The sequence below is a fragment of the Abramis brama genome (genome assembly GCF_963993115.1).
Source record: "Abramis brama genome assembly, chromosome: 6".
NCBI lineage: Eukaryota > Metazoa > Chordata > Actinopteri > Cypriniformes > Leuciscidae > Abramis > Abramis brama.
In genome coordinates this window covers 24970295-24994196 of record NC_139968.1, presented here as the reverse complement: position 1 = coordinate 24994196, position 23902 = coordinate 24970295, and the positions used below count along the sequence as shown (strand labels likewise).

Genomic DNA, 23902 nt, shown 5'->3' with positions numbered 1-23902 from the left:
CGCACTCTATTATGTCATTATGTTTTAGCAATATAATTTTGTCAGCGGGATTTAGCATTGATTTAGCAATGTTTCCATACAGAGCAGGACTACAAAAGGGAGGAATTGAGAGACAGAAACCTGTAGGGATTTTTAGTGGAAGATTAATGTCTGACATCTTCAGGTCAATCTTTTTCAATTCCATTAACTTTAACAAGTAACATTGTCAATATGAAACCAAAATTGACTATATTTGCTGTTTTAATACATGCACTTGGTCTTACAGTATTTTGAACAATTTAGTTTGGCACATCATTCCAAAGGAAAAAGAAAATATTGTCTTGTAATTTTTATTTATTTATCAAAATGTAATGTTAACATTTAAAATAGCTTTTGTTTTATGCCTACATAAACAAGCCCTCTTATTTTTCAGGGGTCTCAGTCCGCTTGTTTGGTGCACACCAGGATTCAGAAGGCAGCGTTCACACTTTTTCAAATGAACCGCACTAACAGAGCAAGCGCACCAGAGTTTGTTATAATTTAACCAAACCTGCCAAGTGTGAACACACCCTTAGACTTTTCATGTGGTGACATTTTTCCTGTCATCTTGGGAAATCCCTCTGCCAGCCATTTCCATTCATTCAAACGCAGCCCCTATATGAGTAGGAAAAGATAAAAAACAACCAAATTTATGATCAAGATTACATTGAAATAACATACATCAGAAACCAATCAAATTGACCTTGACTTACTGTTTTACTGCTAATGAAGGGCCATTAGTTTCTTCCCAGACCTCCACGTTGAAGAGAATGACATAGGAGCCAAGGTTGCCCTTGAAATTCTGTTCATCAGCGAAGTTCACTTTCAATCATCTGTATCCGTGCATTCTCAGTCGGTGAAACAATCACAGTCTGTGAGTTTTAATTTCTAACATCCCTCACTGTCTAAGACTCGCAGAGTGAGCGGAGAGATCCATAATAAAAACTTTATTGCTCGTTGCCGAGGAAGGAAAGTAATTACAGGCTTTATAAGGTTATCAATTCCTTGGACCTGATCTTCATCGATCGCTCCAAGGAACATTTTACACGTCAGACAGATAATGGGCAGGGCCTCAAGGGTGTGTGTTTGCGAGTGTGTGTGTGTGTGTGCAGACATTTTCTTGCTGAGAAATAAAGAACTCTTGGCTTTAATCTTCTTTTCTTGACACAGCACTTTTCCTAAGCAGGTGTTACAAATCTCGACCGTTAATGATTCCAGAGCAGATCTAAAAATGTCTGGAACTCTTTAGGTGATTATTTCTCAATTAGATCACTGTGATTCAACATCATTTATACAGATACCTGTACAACTCTGTGGTGTGAATAGATTCATTGCAAATGAGTCTCACCCAAAGTTAATAGATGGACTTTTTACCTTAAACGCATACCTCGGGTCTTTAGTGACCCGGGACGTCATCCAATACCCTCCCCTTCATTCATTTTTTAAAGTTAGACATCACCCTTCTTAGTGTTCCTCAATCAATTAATTATAAACAATATAACAAGATTTTTTTTTATAAAATTATAAAAGAATGCCTGTTTTCCCATTCATTTTATGTAAAAAATGTATAGGGTCGCTAACGACCCAAGGGTGTAACAGTGTAAGTATATTTTTCTGCACAACAATAATTTAATCTTTGATGAGTGAATAAGAACAATTCACCTTTATTCCACAAGGGGGCAAAGTCTGATACACAATGATGAAGTGACGTTTCACTCATACAAAAACAAAAGAATAGGAAGCATCATCAGCAAAACTTGAAATGGCTCAGTGATTTACTGCAGAGCAAATACTGAACACAATCCAATATTAGTGTCACTGTTACTTGATGGTGGATCTGGTAAAGAAGCTGTCAGCCAGACTGATCTCATGAAATGGCGTATGTATGACACGCCAATTCGTATTTCCATTTTTGGCGTGTTATCAACACGCATAATCGCTTTTCAGCGTGTTTATCAACGCCGTTGATTTACGTTACATTACTGTATATAAATATATATGACCTACCCCAACCGCGTCCCTAAACCTACCCATCACTCGGGTTAATACCATTTATGAGTGTTCCCCTACCATCCTAGGAAAAAAAATATTGCTCCCCAGATGTAAATATACATTTTCCTCAGTTTCGCTCGGACATTTAACGGCGTACACATACACGCGGAATCACTCGGACGTTTAACGGCGTACACATACACGCGGAAAGCTGAAAATGCGTATTAATAACACGCCACTTGACTTGAAAGTGGCGTGTATGTTTACGCAAAGTCATGATGTCATGTTGTGTCAGCGATCAAAATATTGATTTTGAAGATGCTGAAAATGATAGTTTTGAGAAAGTGTTTGAGATTGCGAATATGAGCCAGATGCTGAATGTACTGGGAAATGAGCTCTGACAAGGACAGTGATAATGGTATTAATGACATCTGCTCAAACTGAACCCTTCCGAGCTCCAAAAGGTAAAAAATATGCTTTATTTTATTCTTCTGTAATTGTCACTCTAATCAGGACAGTTATATATAATCGCATCAGGTGGATATCCATTCATGTTGATAGATCCAGGTTGCTGAAGACCCAAATATGTAATAAGGATTGGCGAAACATTCATGCATTTAAGGTTTAAAGCTGAGGTCACAACATACTTAAAGCTTGTGAAATGTCTTTGGACCTCGCAACAATTACGGAAAAGAAGATTGGATGTCACACGCTAGGAAATCTGCTTTAAATTAACATTTTTATATAATTAAAAAGATAAAAAAGCTCAAATTGGTAATGCAATTTATATTAGCCTATATACAAACAATTTCAAATTCCTTTAACAATCAAAATTTGATGACCTACACAGGAGAACAAGTGCAGAGCCATAGTCTTTACACTGACACTCACATTCAATTTTCCCCCCTCTGACATATCTTTTCAATAACTATGATTTCTGAGATGGAAAAGAAAGACTCTTCTTTGAACTGTGCCATAGACATGGTGGTACTTTCGAGCAGTAATAAAGGCCTTTAAAACCCCGGACAGTTTTTTTTTTTTTTGCATTATGAGGGTATACGCACTGTACTCAAAGGCCAGGGGAGAAAAGGGAACGCGTTGTTCTTTCAAACTGCACACCACCTTTCCATTTCAAATGACATTTTGAAAATCCCATAAAGGGATCGAAGGCAAATAATTTCTGTGACACAAAGCACTGTATGTGGGGAATTTACATTTTTTTCCTCCAAACCATGCACTTGGATCTATAAGATAAAAAAAAAAAAAAAAAAAATGACCATGGTGCTCCAAAAACATTATTGTAACAAAGAATTGTGTGTGCCTCAACTAAAAGTGAAAATTGTATGGTTAATTATGCACCCTCATGTCTTTCCTAATCTGTATTTCTTTTGTGAAACAAAATTAGAAGAAATTCTGAAGATTGTGCTGATTGCTTTTTCTTCGCAATTACAATGGTTTAAATCTTTAATTTTCAGAAAGTATCATAAAAAATTGAATTGTCCACTAGCTTTCTTGATGTCATGTATTGATTTTTATTATTCACTTTGATTTATTATTTAATTCACACAGATTATTTAATTGACCCTTCGCTAAACCACGCCCGAAAACCGCCACAGGCCAATCGTGGCTTAGCAACCGTAACTAGGCGCGGGAGGTCTGGCAAGCTTTCGAGCGAGGGAAACATGCCGAAGCGTTGTGCGTATGGATTGTGCAAATCTGATACCCGGTATCCTAAAAGTTTGGACGGGGTGGTGGATTTTGTTCCCTTCCCGAAACGGGATTGTTCCAAAGCAGCTTTACATTGATAATAGGAAATTAAAAGTAAAGGGTTTTGGCTTTATAGCAGCTCTAGAATAAAGTTATTTTCCAGCTCGTGGATCAAGCAGTGTGATTAAAGGCAAGACGGAGGCTCACTGACATAACTTAACGTTACTTAAAAATATATTTCAACATTTTAAATATAACAATATTTAACATAACAATATTTTGTTAATCGACGGCCAAACCGTTACCCCAATCCGATCGCGACTCTCCCGTTAGTTCTAGTAAAAGTAAAAAGTAGTTAGTAAAAGGAGGGAACATCACGGGGCTTGCCGGAGATCTCCAAGGAAAAGGTTGGTATGCAAACTTAATCAGTTCATAACAGTAAGTTAGTCCGACGTGTGAGCAGTAACGTTAGCCTGGCGCGCTAAAAATATAAGCGGGAGAATGGTATCATTGCAAAGTGGTCAGGCTAATGTCTTGTGTTTATTCCACAATACATATGTATAAGCTGTTTGTTTTATAAATATTAGAATATTTTCAAATTTCACTTACCCTGCTGGGCATGCACATAGCTGTTCCTCAGATTTGTGTGTTTCCCATTTGAATGGTCAGCATATGAGGCGGTTGCTGCTCGTGCCAGGCGCAAAAGCTTGACAGGCGTAGCAACAGTAACTAAGGAGGGCGGGGCTTAGCGAAGGGTCAATTGGTCAAGGAGTTGAACTGGTTAACACGAAGTAGAAAAACTTGCTTTCCAATATTACCATCATAAGTTTTTACAAGGCTTTAACATAATTTTTGGGGGCATGTCATAAAAAGTTTGCCAGAAAGAGGTAAACCTGAATTTTCGTCACATCAGAGCGCCGCCAGAGTCCCGTCAGCGATCCTGAAGGTTCCTCTGGAGATCAATGGGATTTGACGTGCTGTCAGCGGAATCAAACGCTCATGATGGATTACTCCGTTCGGTTTATTGTCTCCAGCTGACGTAACGCTGAGCGGCTCTCCTCTAGCCCACTTCTTCAAACCCTTAGGGGAACCAAGAATATGAAACAGAAATTTTACCTTGTCTCTTTTTTCACCTTATGATATGTGTAGTTCTGTTAGAAGAGTCGGGTTCTATAAAGACGATAGTCCCTGAAGACTTGAAGCTGTTTAAAGAAAATTTTGCATTATACCTCAGTCATTTGAGTCAGCCTGAACTGTACAAAATGCATATATATGATGTATAATGAAAGCACTTTTATAGTTCACATTTTGTATAGTTCAGGCTGACTTAAATGACTGAGGTTTAATGCAAAAATAAGCTTCAAATCTATATATAGCCTATACAAATTTAAGTTAGTAATAACATTGAGAAATGTTTTGTATTATTAAAAAAAGAAAAAGGTTATATAAATAGGCTACATAAAAACTTTGTGGTGAAATGTGGCCTGGAAATGTTCTTGCAGTTGCCAAGCATCTTTTCATTGCTAGCTAATAATTTTCAATCAATGTCCTCACTTTTCTCAGAATTTGTCAAGGGCTTATAAAACATGGTCTAGTTGGACAGTGTTAAAAAAAAAAAAAGTCTGGAAATAGCATCATTTTCACAAAGCAGCTAAGCAGTTTCCATGGTGGCCTACGCTAATGCTTTATCGCTAATTCTGACTATCCCATTTAGAAGAGGATATGTGGCCCGCTTGACCCCGGAGTGGGACTGAGGACGGAGGAAATTCAGGAGCATGGGAATACCAATGGCATCGATCAGATGATGAAACAATGATGGGATTAACACATTTTTCCTCACATCCAACCTGTGCTAATTTCTGATTAGCATAAACCCCCATGCCATTAGGAAGAGAATATTTTGGGGTGAATTACGACTGGCTCCGCAGTGCTGGAGATGGAGAAATTGGATTAAATTCATGCCACTCACAACTGCCCTCTGGACTTATAAACACACACGCGCAACTCTGGCATCATGGAAATAGAAAAGACTCAAATCCATGCTAAGCTGCTTTGCTAAATCACATTAACACATTATTTAAGGCTAAAAACCTTTACCCTTATCAACAGCTCAAACATCCAGATGCTCTGACGAATAAACTAACTTCTTTCCTCAGTAAAATTAAAATTTAAAGATAATGAATGAATTGTGCTACTTAAGCTAAACAACACCTAGCACAGTAAACAAACAAATGCTTCACAACATAAAGCTATTCTAACATAATATCTGTAATAATTGAGCAATGAAGTTGTTCCAAATCTGTTCTGTGATTATTTACTCACTCTCATGTCGATCCAAACCTGTTTGGGGTTATGGGGAGGTCACACTGCACTTTTTGTTCCATTGACTTCAATTCATTCGCATGCGAAAGAATCGGACCGGAAAGTCCAAAGTTCAAGTTTGGTAAACTCTGAGCTGCTAATTTGACCATTAGAAGATTAATCGCGGCACAATCAGACCTCTTGGCTGAATTAATAGAACGATATTTTTGCAATAAAGTCGAGTAGATTGTATATCTTTACATTTTTGAGTGTATTAGGCCTACTATTTGCTATATGTTGAATTCATCATGTTTAAAAAGACGAGAGTGTGACGTCATATCACGACCGTTGCAGTGTCCGAAGAAATTTGCACACAGCAACTGTATAGTTTTAGAAGACTTTGAAGTCTCATTTTTTGAGACATGTCATATAGCCCAAAATAGTATTTTTGGTCTATTTGGCAAACATGGTCACTAGGACATCTGATGGAAAAAAAGCGAAAATGCTGTGTATCTCCTTTGTTCCACTGAAAAAAGACCAACATAAGGGTGAGTAAATGACACAATTTTCATATTTAGGTGAACTATTCCTTTATTCTTATGACGAATGACTTGTAGACATCGAAATAAGTACACTTCTTTTATTCCCTATGCGACTATAGATGTGCGATATGTGCAGCATAATGCGTCTCTCACAGTCTTATTCTGCTACATTTTCATGATATTTGAGAGATGACGGCCTTGATTCAGACTCCTCTGACAAAGACCGACCTCTCTAAAGAGGGCTGAAACTCTCTCTGTCATATCTGTCGTTTTTATTCCCTGTAATGGTTTCCTCAGAGATGAGAAATCAATGCGGATTGACGCTTTTGATGATGATTAACGTCCAAACAGAGCTGGATCAAACTGACCCTATTGTGTCGCCTACTCAGGGAGGGGAAAAAAAAAGTCTTGGTTTTGGTTCATTTGCTGCGTGTCCACAGCAGAAAATTGGTGGAAATTACTTGATGATCCATCGCCAGGGATATCATTAACCTATTTAATGCAAATAAACAAATCGGTCGCTAACATTTTGGGAAAGTTCATTTTCGCATCTAACGAAGCTATTATATTTCTGACATGTTTTTGAGGCATCACGTCACCTCAGCTGAATCAAACATGAGTTGGCATGATTAGATGTCGTTTTTGGCGTCAGGGTTTACTGGTGGTCTGAATGCTGTACGTGGTTTAGCATCTCTGGAGAGCCTCAATGCAGAGCAAAAAGCTCAGAAATAACCCGTATCGTTTGATGTATTTGCCCATGCGCTCTTTGTGTGAGCTTCTCCCTGCTAAATTGTATTTTGCATGGTCGTATAATAGTCGCAAGCTCGGGAACGGCTAATTCCCCTAGCACGTATGCTATATCGGAGTTTTTCTTTGAAAGTTTCCTGCTGTTGTTGACACTTTATTTCAGCTCAACTCTCTGAGGGGGTGACGCTGTTCACCGCTAATTAGAAACTGTTTTCATCCAGCCCTAATCAGGTCACTGGCTTCCGTCGTATAGCGAGATGTACCAGTTTCCAACAAATTGCTGTAGACAAAGGGAGAGCTGTGTGTTTGGGCTGTTTGGTTTGTTTCTCGTATTCTGGGATGTAGCTTTTGATTTGTGCAGTCTGCTATTTTTGAAACTCTACAACCACAGTTTTTGTTTGTTTGTCTTTTGTTTCCTACTTGGACCGTCACGCACTGTTTACATTAGCATTAGCTGTGTCTCTTAAATGTGTGTATTTTTATAGCTCTAGCATAGTATTACTGTATCCATACCACAAAAAGGGTCAGCAAACAGATTTTGCAGGTGGTTCAGATTGTATAAATATCAAGCTGGATTCAAAATGAAGCAAAACTCAGTTTTATTTACTTGGATTCTTCTTAGCGATACCCTGAAACATCTATATTAAGAGAGTGTATAAAATTGGCACTCTTTATGACACAAATCAAAGGTCAAATCTTAGCTCACAAGAATGTTAATAAGTGTCTATTTATGTCTGTTCACTTGCAAAACTTTGAAGGATTATTTCAAATGTCCTTTTACCATTTTCTGTAATCATTTTATTCATAATTGAAGCAAAACATAGCTTGAAATTGTTTTTTTCTGAAGCTTAAATAGATTAACAAACATAAAAAAGCACAAAAATAATACAACATTTTTTGTTCTTTAGTTTTTATTAAAAATCCATAAAACAAACACACACCCACCCATTGAAATTTATACTGAACATTTTATATATATGTATATATATATATAGACAGACACACATCTGTTCCAAAGTTTAGGGACAGTTTCTTATTATTATCTTATTGAACGATACATGCCAACCAGTCACTAAAATTGGTGTAAATTTAAAAAATCTATGAAATATAAACTCAATATTAGCAAAAGAACTTCATATTATGTTCATATGAAAGATTATGCAAATATGACTAAATGGAGACATGAATGTGTTCATTTATAAGGGTAAACATTAACAGTATAAAAAAAACTCACATTTTAATGTCATTTAAGAATCCTGTAACACTCAGAGTAAAATAATTAGCACATGGGAACCTATTTTAGTGGAATTTTTGGAATGGTTGAGTGTAAAGGCATCAGAAAAGGACATCTGTTGGAAAAGGCATATGTGATTGGAGTGAAAAGGAAGAGGAGCCACGACAGATCCTTCTGTCGCTCGCAGTGATCCATTTCACACAGGAAACGTCCCAAAGGCTTCCCGCCAGAAGATACTAAGGCTCCTCTGTAAAAAAGATTTTCGACACCGTTACGAGAATAAGTTGATAAAAACTTTTTAATAACTTAATGTTGATAACTTTTTAAGCAGGAGGTGTCCGTTTTCAGTTTTGAATCCAAAGAGGAAAAATGGTGGAGGTTGACTCTTACCTTCTTCTGGATCTTCTGGACTTTCTGAGACATTCTGCACCTCCGGGTCACTCTTAAACGCTAAGTCCTCCTCATTGGTGTAATATGTACCTTTCTGATGGGCAATGTAGCGGAGAACCATTACCATCATTAGCAGTATCATCACGAAAACCGCTATTACAGAGACTCCTGGATGACGGAACAATCACAAGAAGAACAGAAACGAATGAAATCAAGTTTATACACTCTATACAAATAAAGGTTCCAAAAGCGGGTTTTCGCAGTGATGCCACAGAACAGGGGTGTACAATCCTGCTCCTGGAGGGTCACTGTCCTGCAAAGTTTAGTTACAAACCCAATAAAACACACCTGAACCAGCTAATCAAAGTTTAACTTGGCATACTAGAAACAATGTTCTCACTGTCAGTCCAAATCCGATTTTTTGTGCATATCCGATTGGAATCCAATCACACTAAAAAGTTACATGATCAACAAGCTATGACAACATTATGTTTTTACATTGCTTTAACTCATCAAAATAAGTTAAACTATTTTTTTCAACTCTTTAAGTTATGCAAGATTCAACTTATTAAGTCAATTTAATGTAATGTATGTTGATTGTGCTTAAAAATTTAAGGCAGCGACATTGTTTTACAGTGCAGATTTATCAAATTTGGACTGACCGTGTGAATGTAGCCTTTTTTTTTTTTTTGTGTGAAGAATGTTTCACGAATCTAAAGAACCTTTTGTGGAATAGAAACGTTCTGTGGATGTTAAAGGTTCTTCATGGAAAAATCGATGCCAGTAAATAATCTTTTTTTTTTTAAGGGTATGTTTACACGACAACAAAGTAGTAAAAACTGAAACGTTTTTCCTTTGCGTTTTTCGCGTACAGACGACAACGTTGTCAAAACTATTCCCGTTCACACGGATCCGCGAATTCATGCCAGGCCAGAAGTGGGCGATGTCACTTTGTAAAGAAACACTACGCTGAACCTATAGACTGAACACATAATATGCATGCACATGATGTCACCGTTTTCACAAATTCACGTTTTTGTAGTTTACACAGAGACGATAACGGAATCGTATTCAAAAATTCGCACTTTGAATCCTGTTTTCAAAAGCTTGCATTTTCATGCCCCCAAAACAGCATTGTCGTGTAAATGAATGGTCAAAATGTTTTTGTTTAAAAATGGTGTCGTGTAAACGGCCTCTAAGAGTGTCTCTAAAAAACAGCGTTTTTTTCAGAGAGGGCGGGACTTTTATCCATTGTAAATTGATTGGATGATGAAAAGTGGGCGTGGCTGTGAGTAAAATGTGAGGTTATATAACATATAAAGCGAATTTATTGAATAATTCAGCCTTAAATATCCATTGAGACACTCATATTATCAGTGTGGCCTTGTATGATTCAAAGAATTGTAGATGAATAGATCATCTTTTGAGTTTGATTGCATTCTTACCTTTAATAATGAGATGCACTGATTCGTCTGCAATGGGAGCTGCATCTGAAACACAATCAAAACATTCAATGTTTTTTCATTGAATTGATTCAATGATTTTTCTACCCCTCCTCCATGAACTTTGTGCTTTTCATAAAAGTCTCACAAGCTGCACTTGAAAACGATCTTAGCGTTGTATTTTCAATGGAGGGAGAACAGATCTTGGAGGAAGCACCATGAAGAGGATAATTTGGGAAATGAGGATGTCTATCTAAATCTGAGTGCAAACATCTGCTCTCCACTCCACAGAATGCCACATTTTCTTATTGCAAGGCTTCCCGGAGGACAGAAAAATGTGAATGTGAGCTCTCTAAAGGGATAGTTCACCCAAATCTCATCATTTACTCACCCTTGTCTATTTTGTAATGTAGATTGGAGATGTTGAGTATAAAAAGAGATTCATACCACATACCACAGTTTTTTGAAGTAATAAAGCTTTGTGACAAGATGAAATTTCAGTAATTATTTGCATTACAGTAGCTCTTAAGCCTCATTCAAAAATGGCACATTTGGGACACAAAAGAAACCAAATATGTTCATCAGCAAGACGTCAAACCTGGTGCTGATTTGGCGATTAAATTACATTTTGGTGAAGCTATTGTATGGCTTGAGAAGACTTGAGAAGAACCAACCTTTAAATATCTCAAAAGTTTTCCAATATTCTCCAACATTAATTATCATATTTTTTCAAGACCAACCAACCAAGCCGAGTTGTTCCATTAACATTAATTTTATAGTTCTGTATTATTTAAGGCCCATTGGCACAAAGAACTATAACTATATTAGCATCCACACCAACAGACAATGATATTCTGTTTATTATAAGGACATGCTGCAGTTTTGTCTTCTGCCACTTTAAATGTATGAGCTCCTCAAAGTTGAATAGTTTCTGTTTGGCTGTCAAGGATTTTAGAGTTCATCAGTTTGAAAAAATCTCTCCAACTATATCGTTCCTCTGTATCGTTATCATTACAGTTGTAGACTTCCCTATTCTCATAGAATTAGAACAATTTTTCAAAACTTCATCATTATCGTTCTTAGTGAGCACAAGCCTTTACTATTCATTTTTGCAGGCGAAATCCAGTCACACTGTATAAAATTATAATTAGTCAGTTTAATGTAGTCGACATGACTTAAATATCCAAGTTGATTATACTTAAAAATGTAACTTTTTTTAACAGTGCATTTCAATAGGAATGCAAGAGATTTTGGAGTTTAACATGAAGGCGAACATTTTTCCCACGCAGATTTCATTAAGTTAAGTTCGATAAGTTGGTTACAGTGACTTCAGTGTGAGCAATGCTTCGTACAACGCTACGCTATATTAAAAAAGACAGACATTTTTTTCGAAATTTTGCTAATGCGATCGCACCTTTACTCTACATTATTGATTGTCTCGTTTCTCATTTCTTCTCCAAAGCAATTTTAAGAGAAACATCTGAGACAAGCTTCATTAATGAACCATCAATAAGATCTCAATTAAGTCTCCTGAGAAATGGAGGAGCAACTTTCAAGCAATTAAAGCCCTTGGCGGTGATGTGTGGCTATGTGTGACCGAGTCTCTGTGTGTCTGAGTGCTTTTGCACAGCTCATTGATGCTTAATTACCTGCTACATCTAGGTGTTAGCCTATCATTACTGCTCCATTAATCAGAGCTTAAAATGCACTGCCCACTCAGAGCCATTAAACAACAAGCGTCAATAAGAGAGAGAAGGGGGCGGCTAGGAGAGGACATCATGATAATGAAGCACCTTGAATTGAAGAGGAGAGAGATACTGGCTCCGTTCCAAAACCTAGTGAGATAACAACGTAGGAAGCATTTCTAGACATCATAGACACACTCATGATGCAAATGCTGTTCCAAAGGTAGGTAGCTGTCAATTTAACGTTTAGTCAATATATAAAAAAATAAAAATACACTGAACATTTAATAATGACTTTGTCCTAAACAATTAATAGTAATAAAAGTGATACAAATTTGCAATTTTTATTATGCCCTCTAAACTTTCCAAACATCCAACATAAAATATATATTTTTTAAAACAAGCAAACAAAACACCAAACAAAACAATCATTTAGAATTCAGACTATTTCGGAAACACTTTTCCAAAAAAACTAAACAATAAGAAAAAATAAAACAAAATAAATTAAATTAATTAAATTAAATTAAACTAAACTAAAGACATGGTTTTCCAAACAAAAATAAAATAGAAGAATGCTGCAAAAAATAAAAAAAATAAATATGTATATATATATGTATATATATATATATATATATATATATATATATATATATATATATATATATATATATATATATATATATACATATATATATACATATTTATTTTTTTTATTTTTTTCAGCATTCTTCTATTTTATTTTTGTTATATATATATATTATTTTTATTTTTTTAGAAAATTACACACACATAGGGTTTATATTAACATTTCTTTTATCCTTGCATATACAGATTTATCATATGGAAATCGCACACAGTGACTTTAACTTCTTTCAAAAATAAAATAGAAGAATGCTGAAAAAAATAAAAAATAAAAATATATATATTATATAGAGAGAGATATATATATATATAGATATATATATATATAGATATATATCTATATTTTTTTTTAGAAAATTACACACACATAGGGTTTATATTAACATTTCTTTTATCCTTGCATATAGAGATTTATCATATGGAAATCGCACACAGTGACTTTAACTTCTTTCAGAAGACATATCACAGGATTTTCTCGGTCTTCCTTTGGTAGTTGCTGTTTAATTCCTAAAGTTAAACTTCTAAAACTTTCTTGAGACACGCCAAACGGTCGCTCATGTCGCCTCAAATCACCAGCTCTCACTGAAAATGAATGGCTTCCAGGAGCTTTGTTGCTGCAAATGAGCTTTTGAGGGCAGCTGCCTATGTAGTCAAGCAGGCGCACTAGGTTTTGGAACACAGCCTGTCTGTGTGTGTGTGTGTGTGTGTGTGTGTGTGTGTGTGTGTGTTTGACTGAGAAAGCTCTGGAGCTGATTAATTCTGTGAATAAAGAGCACAAATGCAATTCTAAGTGAGATGTTTTCCAGAATCCTTTCTTTTGACCTCCGTCCATCTCTATTCCTTAATTTATCTGTCTTTATTTTTTTTCTTCTTCTTCTTTTCTATTCTCTGTATACCCACCCCACACACACCTCAATTCCAAGCCTCATTAAATCCCTCGTCAGCAGCTCTACATCTCATCAGTCACTGCCTCATTTACACACGTCCATCTGTTGGATGCAAGATCACACACACTCTCTCTCTCACTGCAGAGATGCATTACAGACCCTGTGCATTGTTCCTGTTCCTTTGGTGTTTACGGTTCTGCTAAATAAGTTAAAACTCAGCTGCGTTCAGTTGGGAAAAGGTTATGTGAGCTGAATAAATTGCTTAAAGTATTTTCATACCAGAATATATTTATATGATATGACATATATGACATGATATATGATATGATACAAATGATTACATCACAAAAACAAAAAAGTGCTAGAATGAGAAACAGGGTTACAAATATTAAGTTTAAAATGTTTTATTAATGTTTTATTTATTATTAATTCCAGCAGATTCCATGAAAAGACCTATAATACAATATAAAAATATTAGCTTTCATTTAAACAAAAAAATGTAAAAAAAAAAAAAAAGGGGAAAAAAAGAGGAAACTATTTTAAATTAAGCCTAAATTATAATATAATAAATTATTAAAATAAAATATGTAAAATAAATAAATAAAAAATGCAAGAGTATCTAAATGAAACCTAAATTAAATTATTTTAATAATTCAACCAGATTCCACGAAAAGAAAACAATCTGACTGATTCTTGCAAGTAGATAAATGTTTTACTTAACTTCAGTATCGAAACAGCCCCTGACACAAGAAGTACCTGCTTTCCTTGGTTTATTTTGTAAGCACACGCACACAAACTCAAAATGATCACACATAAAAGCATCGAATCCATGCTGTCTTTGAATCAAAGCAAGGCGAGGATTTGCAAAAGGAAACGTTTCTCATTTGAGTGTCGACTTAAGTTGTTTTGCAAACCTCTCTTTGATGCGGAGTAACAAATATGGCCGGCGTTCGATCTTTACAACCCTACAGAGCCGGGGCCCTTCGCTCTGTCAGTCACTCTATCACTCCAACCTTGGCCCACATTCAGGCCGAGTAAACAAACAAACAAACAAACACCTGGAGCAGTTTCGCTCCCGGCCCACCTCTGGGGGCCACCGCTTTCAAAAAGGTCCCTAATCTGCAGGCAATTTGTCAAAATAACATCTTTTGTTTGTCAGGCCCAAACAGCGCTTGTCTCTTTAAGACAGGCGTGCTGACAGACGGCTCGCTTGGGTCCTGATGAACGCTCTCTGATGGATTTTGCCAGATTAATGGAGCTGAGAGATGGTTCTGTTTGGACGGCCGACAGACAGTTTTATGGCTTTCAGTGATGCTTCTGCATATTTACCTTTTGAGGCAAACAAAGTTCCTTCAGGGATAGATGGACAATAATGATAAAAAAAAATATATATTTTACATAATAATAACAAAACATAATAACAAAAATTATAAAAATATAATAATAATAAAAATATTAGATCATTTAAAAATTTAAGGCAAGACAACCCCGGTGAATTGGGTAAAAAATAACTAATAGTAGATAGGCCTATCACCATACTTCACCAGTTGATTGATTACATTCAGAATTGCAAAAAAAATTTGTATGACAAATTTGTAGGAATAAAATCAGGAAAATGAACGAACAATCCCCTCCGTAAAAAACATTCATAATATAGATAAGACTAAAACTAAAGTTTGGTGTATGTAAGTGCTATACTGAAGTGGAGATTTCATGGCTCAATGTAGGAGGAAAAACTCATTTTGAGAAAACGGCCTTTAAAGATATATACTGTAATTGAAATCTACAGACGCAAATAGATAAAGTGCTCTAAAAGATAGTTAAAATTGTATTTTGGATGTTTTCTTTCCACTAGTCTGAAAAAAACACTTTATGAACAGCCAAAAAGCCCAAAATCTCAAAATTGACAGAAACATGAAAAAACTGTTTTTAACTGTAGTGTCTCGTCTTAAATTATAAAAAACAATATTATAATATTTAAAAACACATACAATTAAAACAAAAGAGAGACAAACGAAAACAAAGCACAAAGCAAAACAATTTAAAAAAAAGCAAAGCAAATAAAGCAAAACAAATCAACAAGAAACGAAACAAAACAAACGTAAAGCAAAACAAATCAACAAGAAACGAAACAAAACAAAAGCAAAGCAAAACAAATCAACAAGAACCGAAACAAAAGCAAAGCAAAACAAATCAACAAGAAACAAACAAAACAAAAGCAAAGCAAATAAAGCAAAACAAATCAACAAGAAACGAAACAAAAGCAAAGCAAAACAAATCAACAAGAAACGAAACAAAAGCAAAGCAAATAAAGCAAAACAAATCAACAAGAAACGAAACAAAACAAAAGCAAAGCAAAACAAATCAACAAGAAATGAAACAAAACAAAAGCAAAGCAAAACAAATCAACAAGAAACGAAACAAAACAAAAGAAAGCAAAACAAATCAACAAGAAACAAAACAAAACAAAAGCAAAGCAAATAAAGCAAAACAAATCAACAAGAAACGGAACAAAACAAAAGCAAAACAAATCAACAACAAACGAAACAAAACAAAGCAAAGCAAATCAAATCAAATCAACAAGAATCGAAACAAAACAAAACAGGGAAAAAAGGATGGCAAACCTAAAATAAGCAATTTTAAATGCATGAAATTACCACTGAACAATTAGCAAATCAAACTAGTCTTCATGGTATTCATTATTTATTAAATAATGAATTAATATTCATTAAATAATAGTATCAAACATTGTATAGGTCTAACAACACAGAACATGGGATTGGGATTGTATGTTTAACACACACTGTGCAGCCCAGTTTATGATGACTGAAAGATGTTATTGACAAGCTAAAGACAAGCTAGCATTTATTTTATTCCAAACAATACATCACTAATGAAAAACCCCACACGTCCTCGTAAAAACGTCTACAAACTCAGGCCTCCAGAGTGCATTGCACCATTTTATCCTTGTGCTTCAGGAAGTTAGATGCCCCCCCCCCCCCTACAAGAGCTGGGTTGGTTTTTATCGGCACATCAATATAAAATGCCCCAACATTTACAGAATTCGAATCCTCTGCACTGAAATTGGTTGCATTCGTTTTTAAGGCTTTTTTGTATTATTGATGCATTTTTTCCCGTTAGCGGGGAAATGGTTCCAAATGACTTTTAAGCCTCTGCGTCTTTCCATTTCTGGTTATTCCATTTCTTACATAAGAGTTGAAATGGAAAGATGAGAAAAACATATTTCTTATTTATAAAGTGAAGTAGGAATTGATAGATGTAAGAAATGAGAATGACAGTGGCCGTGCGGTGAGTAACACACATGGGCGACTAACAAAAATATCCCTCACTGGGACCGCTGACCCGTATGGAGTCCAAACCTGCTGGGAAAAAGCCTTAAGTGAGCTTTTTTTATATGCTAGTTTTCTTGCTAATGCACTATTTGGTGTACTTTCCTCTTCAACTTTGCTTTTTATTACTAGCTAGTTGTTTTAGATGGCAAGAAAGTCCTTTAAGTTCCTTCTGAGGATAATTACAACTAATAACCATACTCTGATGTTTTTACTGAAGTAAACAAAGGGTTTACAGTCATTGGAAGCGCTAATATCGAACTGCAAACTGAGTCGATGCTGCAGGTCAGCCGAAAGTACAAAGTTTTTGCTTTTAATTGTTCGGTTTAAAAGCAATGAGACGGTTGCGGGCTGCTTCTGCGGTGAGATCACCATGACTTTAGTTAATGAGCTCAGGCCGCAGTGTGTCATGGGAAGCGTGTGATGTTAGCGGGAGGTTCCTGGCACATGGGTCGGGAACCGCCTGTTATTGGCATCAAGGGTAATGGAAGTAAACAATCACCCATCGGTAGCACACAGAGAATTTTAATGATTATGAGTATAAGAGTGAGATCGTATATGTGTGCAGACTGCATTTAAAAGAATGGTCCGGGTTAAACATCTGCGACAATTACACAATTATCTCTTAACTGATAAAAACAAACAAAAATTGCACAGGCTGTGAGGTAATACATTTACAATAGCAATTAAGAAATTCCAAAAAGTTAAAAGAAGAACTTTGCAGCTCATCATTTTGTTGAAAAGAGCTGATTCAGGTCAAATTTATATAATGTATACACAATGTATGCATACAACCTGATTTAAAAATAAACTTTAAAAAATCCCTAATAAAAATGATAATTCTTATGCACAAAAAAAGTGTTATGAGATTGCATTGAAAATACATTAAAAAACTGTATACACATTTTGCGTTCCCGGGTCTGATTAGACCCAGTGGAATGTAAGCTTATAAAATAGTCATAACTTAATATTTTTCAATTAAAACCATATTGTATCTGATCAGTAACTTCTCATTGATGAGTGACTGTGCAAAATATTAAATATAAATAATTAATAATAATTACATAAAAAGTTTTGAATGTTACCATGTTTTTACCATGCTGAAAATGTCATATGTGAGCTGTAAAGTTAAATTTAATGCTTAAATTTATTGAGAAAAAAAAACACAACAAAAGTTGTAGTCTAGAGCACTTTCACCAGTTTAAAGAGCTAATCCAGGTGAATTCCCCCTGTACTTCAATCTTTACCTAAAAAATGTAATTTAAAAAAGAAGAATAATTCTTTCTTATGGCCAAGGCTCAATTTAATGCTTAATAAAAAAAGTTAAAAAGTGTAAAAAGAAAAAGAAAAATAAAGTTTGCCCTTGTTACAAAGTACTTTTATATGCTGTTTATCTTCATTAAATGTATGCAAAGTAATTCCATATTATACAAAAGATAGTGGACACAGCCGTACACAGACAAGGCTAGTTAGCAATTTTAGGACGCTAACATCAAGTTTACATGTATAATGCTGAAGTAATGTGGTTGTACATTCAAAATAAAAAATAAAAAAGTTTGCAGGTTTACATGGCGGGTCATGACAGGATTTAAAATCTTGGACACAAATTCTCACAGACAAGGCTAGCTAATTTTAGCACGCTAGTATCAAGTTTACATGTAAAATGCTTCAGTGGTTATACATTTGCGTAGGGCAAATCCACTAAACAGTCGCTCAACTTTAGCATGCAATATGTAAGTACTAAAACCATCCGCAATTGGGCTTAAAATAGTAACCTCTAAAATAGCAGGTGATGCAAGTTGTAATCAAGCACATTGTCATTTTAAAAAGCTGATTCAGGTGAATTTCCTCTGTACTTTAATGTTTACCTGATACAATTCCTCACCCCACAGACTGTAAACGCAATTTTTGTTGGATTTGGAACTGAGGTACAAAATTCAATGATTTTCAGTGGTAATAGAGCTTAACTTGTTAAAACCCCGTAACATTACTAAAAGAAAGTGAATTTTGGGTGTAACACTATTAAAAGAGCCAGTTTGTAAATGTTTGCATTAGCATTAGCCTATGAGAAATTGACCTGCGTGTGGTAATTGTGGGGTCTTTACTGAAGTTGCTTATATAATTTAAAGCGTATTAATGCGCAATTTCCACTCTTACTCACACAGCGAGAGAGATGGTGAGAAATTAAATAGAGCCATAAGACAGAGCCATAAGTTCATCCTCCATGGAAGTCATTTGTACCCCCTCCGTTCTCCTCATAAAACGATCACCTAATAGTCTCTCGCTCTCCCTCTCACACAAACACACGCAGGGAGATACACAATTCAGATAAATCAAAATGACAAGATGATTGGTTGGGGGAAAAAAAAGCTTAAAGAGGCTGTAATATTTTCCTCAGAGAGATGAAAGTGACTTTTTCTTTCCACACTAGCACACACACACACACACACACGCACACACACACCAAAACACACATACATTATAACATACATACATTCTGTATATAAATATTCATTATCGACCCACTCTCGCTCAGAAAACATGTCGTGAGGCTTGCTACAAAGATGATTGACATATCTTTTTGTGGTGACTAAGGGTATGCTAACATGCTAAGCACACTATTTTTATTAGCAGTGTTTTGAACAGCATAGAAATGGATAAATGGATGGATAGATAGATAGATAGATAGATAGATAGATAGATAGATAGATAGATAGATAGATAGATAGATAGATAGATAGATAGATAGATAGATAGATAGATAGATAGATAGATAGATATAACTACAGTGTCCAACTTGAAATAGCAACGCCTGCACACTTCTTGCATCTTTGCTGCCAAATGCTAGCGCAAACTGTGCTGGTTGGGTTTATCTGCCAACCACAGCATGGGTTCTAACGCTATTATTGTAGCCCTCACAGGTGTGGACCGGAGTTGTGATTTTCCTATGTCAGGCTCTGTTCAAATACGCAGTCGCACTGCAGGTTTCAACAGGAAATTGAGCGGGAACGGTATCAGCTTGGAATAACTGGCCAGGTGGTGAGCATGAAATTAACTTATATTTTGAACATTTTGAGACATTTGGGGGCTTTAGGGTTCTCAACTGGAGCTTCTGGAAACCATGGATGTTCTGACTAAGATGTGTGTGAATTGAAGTATTGAAGCATTTTCAAAGTCATATAAAAACATTACAGATTAAAATCACATTACTTATTTTTTCACTTCCGTAACTTCTAAAACTGTCCGAAAGCACTTAAATACAAATTTTGATCTAGAGTGGGCTATTTTCTATGGAAGCTTGTTTCCGCCACAGAATAAAAAATACAAAAGGTAATTGCGACTTTTTATCTCGACTTTTAATTACGAGAAAAAAGTCAGAATTGTGAGTTTATATCTCGCAACTCTGACTTTATAACACGCAATTGCGACTTTATATCATGCAATTCTGACTTCATATCTCGCAATTCTGAGAAATAAAGTCAGAATTGCAAGATGTAAACAAGCAATTGTGAGATTAAAAAGTCGCAATTATCTTTTAAAATGTTTTATTCTGTGGTGGTAACAAGCCTCCATAATTTTCAGTATAGCATACTACCTTAATACTCTTGGTGCAGTATACTAGTATGTAAACTATTTGCCGGTGTTCTGAATACCCAAATGACCAACAAAAGTTTGCACATTGCGTATAACGTTGCATCCCATAATGCAATGCGTACTGCTTAACGTTCCTTTTTCCCCCCACACAATTTAATTCAACATATTCTCTTTGCTAACTTGTCTACTATTATGTTTATATATTTTGGCTAAAAAACATGACTATGAAAACAAGAAAATACTGATTAAGGAAATGTTTTTTGCAGTGTTTTGGATAAAATAGGCAGTATACAGCATTCAAGTGATATCCCCAGTGACTTACATTCTGTAAAAAATTAATAATATATATATTCTGGCCTCAGAATCAGTCACTTTAAAAGCCCCTTTGCACCCATGACATCACCAGAACACAACTGTTCACTTAGCCAAGCCGAAAACCATGATGTGTGCCAGAGCTGTGTCTCCAATGCAGAAAATGTCTTCAGAATGACATACTCCCCGATGACTCCTCCCTAGACTTCAGCTGTTGTCAAATATAACAATATAATATTCCTGTCTATGTCGACCCTGTCAACAGACGAGCTAAAAGACACTGTGAATCAGTTGTTCACAACAAAACCCAACCCTCAACTCTCATCCCAGAAACTGCAGTGGCTTGATCTGATCTTAGCAGAGCATTAATCAACACAGATTTGAAATCATGGCTGCTTAAAATAAATATAAAATATTCAACAAACCTTGTGGGTGGTTGCCAGTGTTGCTTGGCGGTTGTTAGGGTGTTCTGAGTGGTTTTTAATACATTGCTATATGGTTAGTTGTGTTTTCTAAAGGATTTAGTGCACTGCGATTGCTAAGGTGTTCTTTTAGCACATTGCTATACAATTGCAATTAAGGTGTTCTGAGTGGTTTTAATGCATTTCTATGCGATTGCTAGTATGTTAGAAGTAGATTTAGCTTATACGCAGCTGCAAGTGTGTTTTGAGTTGGTTTATTGTATCAATATTTGGTTGCTACTGTTTTATGAGTGGTTTTAGCACATCACTGCGCGGTTGCTAAGTGGATTTAGTCCATTGCTATTTGTAGTGTGTTCTGACTATTTTTTACCATACTAGTATTTTTCGAGGAGTTTTACACAGTTGCAAATGTGTTTGAAGTTGTTTTAGTGAAATGCTATGCGGTTGCTACTATGTTTGAAGTGGTTTTAGCACATAAATATGCAGTTGCTAATGTGTTTCAGTAGGGGTGGGACGAGACACTTCTCACAAGACGAGACAAGACAAGATTTTTGCACAATATTTGATAGAAATCCTCAATTTTATAGAAATCCTCAAAATTCATGACTGGAAAAAGACTGGTCTGCAGGTGCATTTTGAAATGTTTTAACTAATAATCTTGTAATGAATGTCATTTCAGTTCTACTTTATGAGTATGAATTATCATATGCATTGAAAGACAACAATATACAAGCACTGTGAAAGGTTTTGCCACAAACTCAACTGACTGGCTTTTCTCCTCTATGATTTCACATGATTCCCTTCAGACCTCACTGTACATGAATTATGAGCTTCCAGAACTTCTGATTGAGGCTGTGTTTGACCTCCTAATTGAACATAGAAATGAAAACAGTATAAATGACCAAAATAAATAACAGTTTGTTCTTCGTCTTATTAAGTGCAAACAATTAATGCAAGTGCAACCATAATCAAAGATATTCAATAGTCAAAGTGCAAACAGAGATCAAAACAGAGTTCATAAACTACACAGTCCAGAGATATGATCGCATGTACTCTGTGTATAGGGAGCAGCGGTGCTGAGCGTGCATTCTACAAGATAAGACATTCCTGTCAGGACCATTATCGTCAAATACGATTGACAATTAGCATACAGTTTGGATTGGCGGTATGGTTCTGTTCTGGGCAAGAACTCCCTGCACATCCATGCAGCCTAGCATGGATAAGAGCAGGGAGAGCAGCGATAACCCCCCTTAGGGTAAACAGAACAGAACCAACATGAATGTATTGTAGGTATCATTAATGCAAGATTTTAAAGTACAACATAATTCAAGAATGTATTCTGATTCAAGGGGAATCAGAATGCCAAATCCTGACTGACGAGAGGAGGAGCTGGGGATGGAGGAGGGTAATAGCTCCTGAGAAACGCGATAGCTGCTGATAATACTGAAGGAGCTTATATATGTATACAGTGATAGGCGTCGTATTCCTATAGGTAGATGTGGATCAGCTGAGAGTCAGCTGATGCGAGCTTGACTAACGTGACCTGCCAGAACTGACGCTACGCTTAATTTATCTGACGTTTAGGCTCTGTTGTGCAACGAATCCTCCGCCATCGTCACGTGATTCTGTGATTCATTCAAATTAGCAGAGCAGACATTTACAATAGTTTACAATGTTTTTTATTGTGAATGAAGCGGTGGCATATTCTACGTTAAATTTCACCCTCATGCTCCGTCATGGCGATATCGCAAGACAGCTTTTCACTCGACGAGAAATCTCGTCACATTTTAGTCTCACGATCTCGTGCCACCCCTGGTTTTCAGTGGATTTAACCCATAGTTATGTGGTTACTAGTGTCGTGTGTTCTGATTATTTTTTACCACACTAGTGTTTTCAGAGTAGCTTTAGCACATATACGGTTGAAAATGTGTTTTGAGTGGTTTTAGCGTATCACTATGTGCTTGCTAATGTGTTTAGTTTGGATTTAACGCATAGCTATGTGATTACCAGTGCTTTCTGACTATTATTACCACACTAGTATTTGCCGAGTAGATTTACCACACACTGTTTCAAATGTGTTTTGTGTTGTTGTAGTGTATCACTATGTGGTTGCTACTGTGTTCGTTGCTAATGTGTTTGAATGTGTGTGTTCTGACTATTTTTACCTCACTGCCATGCGACTGTTAGTATTTTTTTAGTAGATTAGCACATAGCCGATTGCTGGCATTTTGATTGCTTTTAGCACGTTACTATACTATTGATAAAATGTTCTGGGTGGTTTAACGCATCGCCATGTGATTGCTAGTAACTTCTAGGTAGATTTAGAATATGTGTTTTGAGTTGGTTTAGTGTATCAATATTTGGTCACTACTGTGTTCGGAGTGGTTCTGACTATTTTTTACCACGCTAGTATTTTCAGAGTTTTAGCGCATACACAGTTGCGAATGTGATTTGAGCTGTTTAAAGTATTGCTACTCAGTTGCTAATGGTTTTGGAGTGCATTTTGACACATTGTTAAGTGGTTGCTAGTGTGTTCTGACTATTTTTACCACAGAAGTATTTTCAGAGTAGTTTTAATGCACACAGCAAATATGTTTTGAGTGTTGTAGTGTATCGCTATTTGGTTGCTACTGTGTT

At 35.9% G+C, this 23902-nt stretch overlaps 1 protein-coding gene across 1 annotated transcript in view; it reads right to left on the bottom strand.

Annotated features, from left to right (window-relative positions):
• Positions 1–8191: 8191 nt before the first annotated feature.
• LOC311085064 (uncharacterized protein) overlaps positions 8192–23902 on the bottom strand; it is a 40084-nt gene continuing 24373 nt past the window's right edge. Inside the window, exons 3-5 of the mRNA XM_084117469.1 lie at positions 10377–10421; positions 8932–9099; positions 8192–8788 (exon numbers count right to left, since the gene is read on the bottom strand). Coding sequence (XP_083973595.1) covers positions 8778–8788; positions 8932–9099; positions 10377–10421 — 224 coding nt within the window. The 3' untranslated portion in view covers positions 8192–8777. The remainder of the gene's footprint in view (positions 8789–8931; positions 9100–10376; positions 10422–23902) is intronic.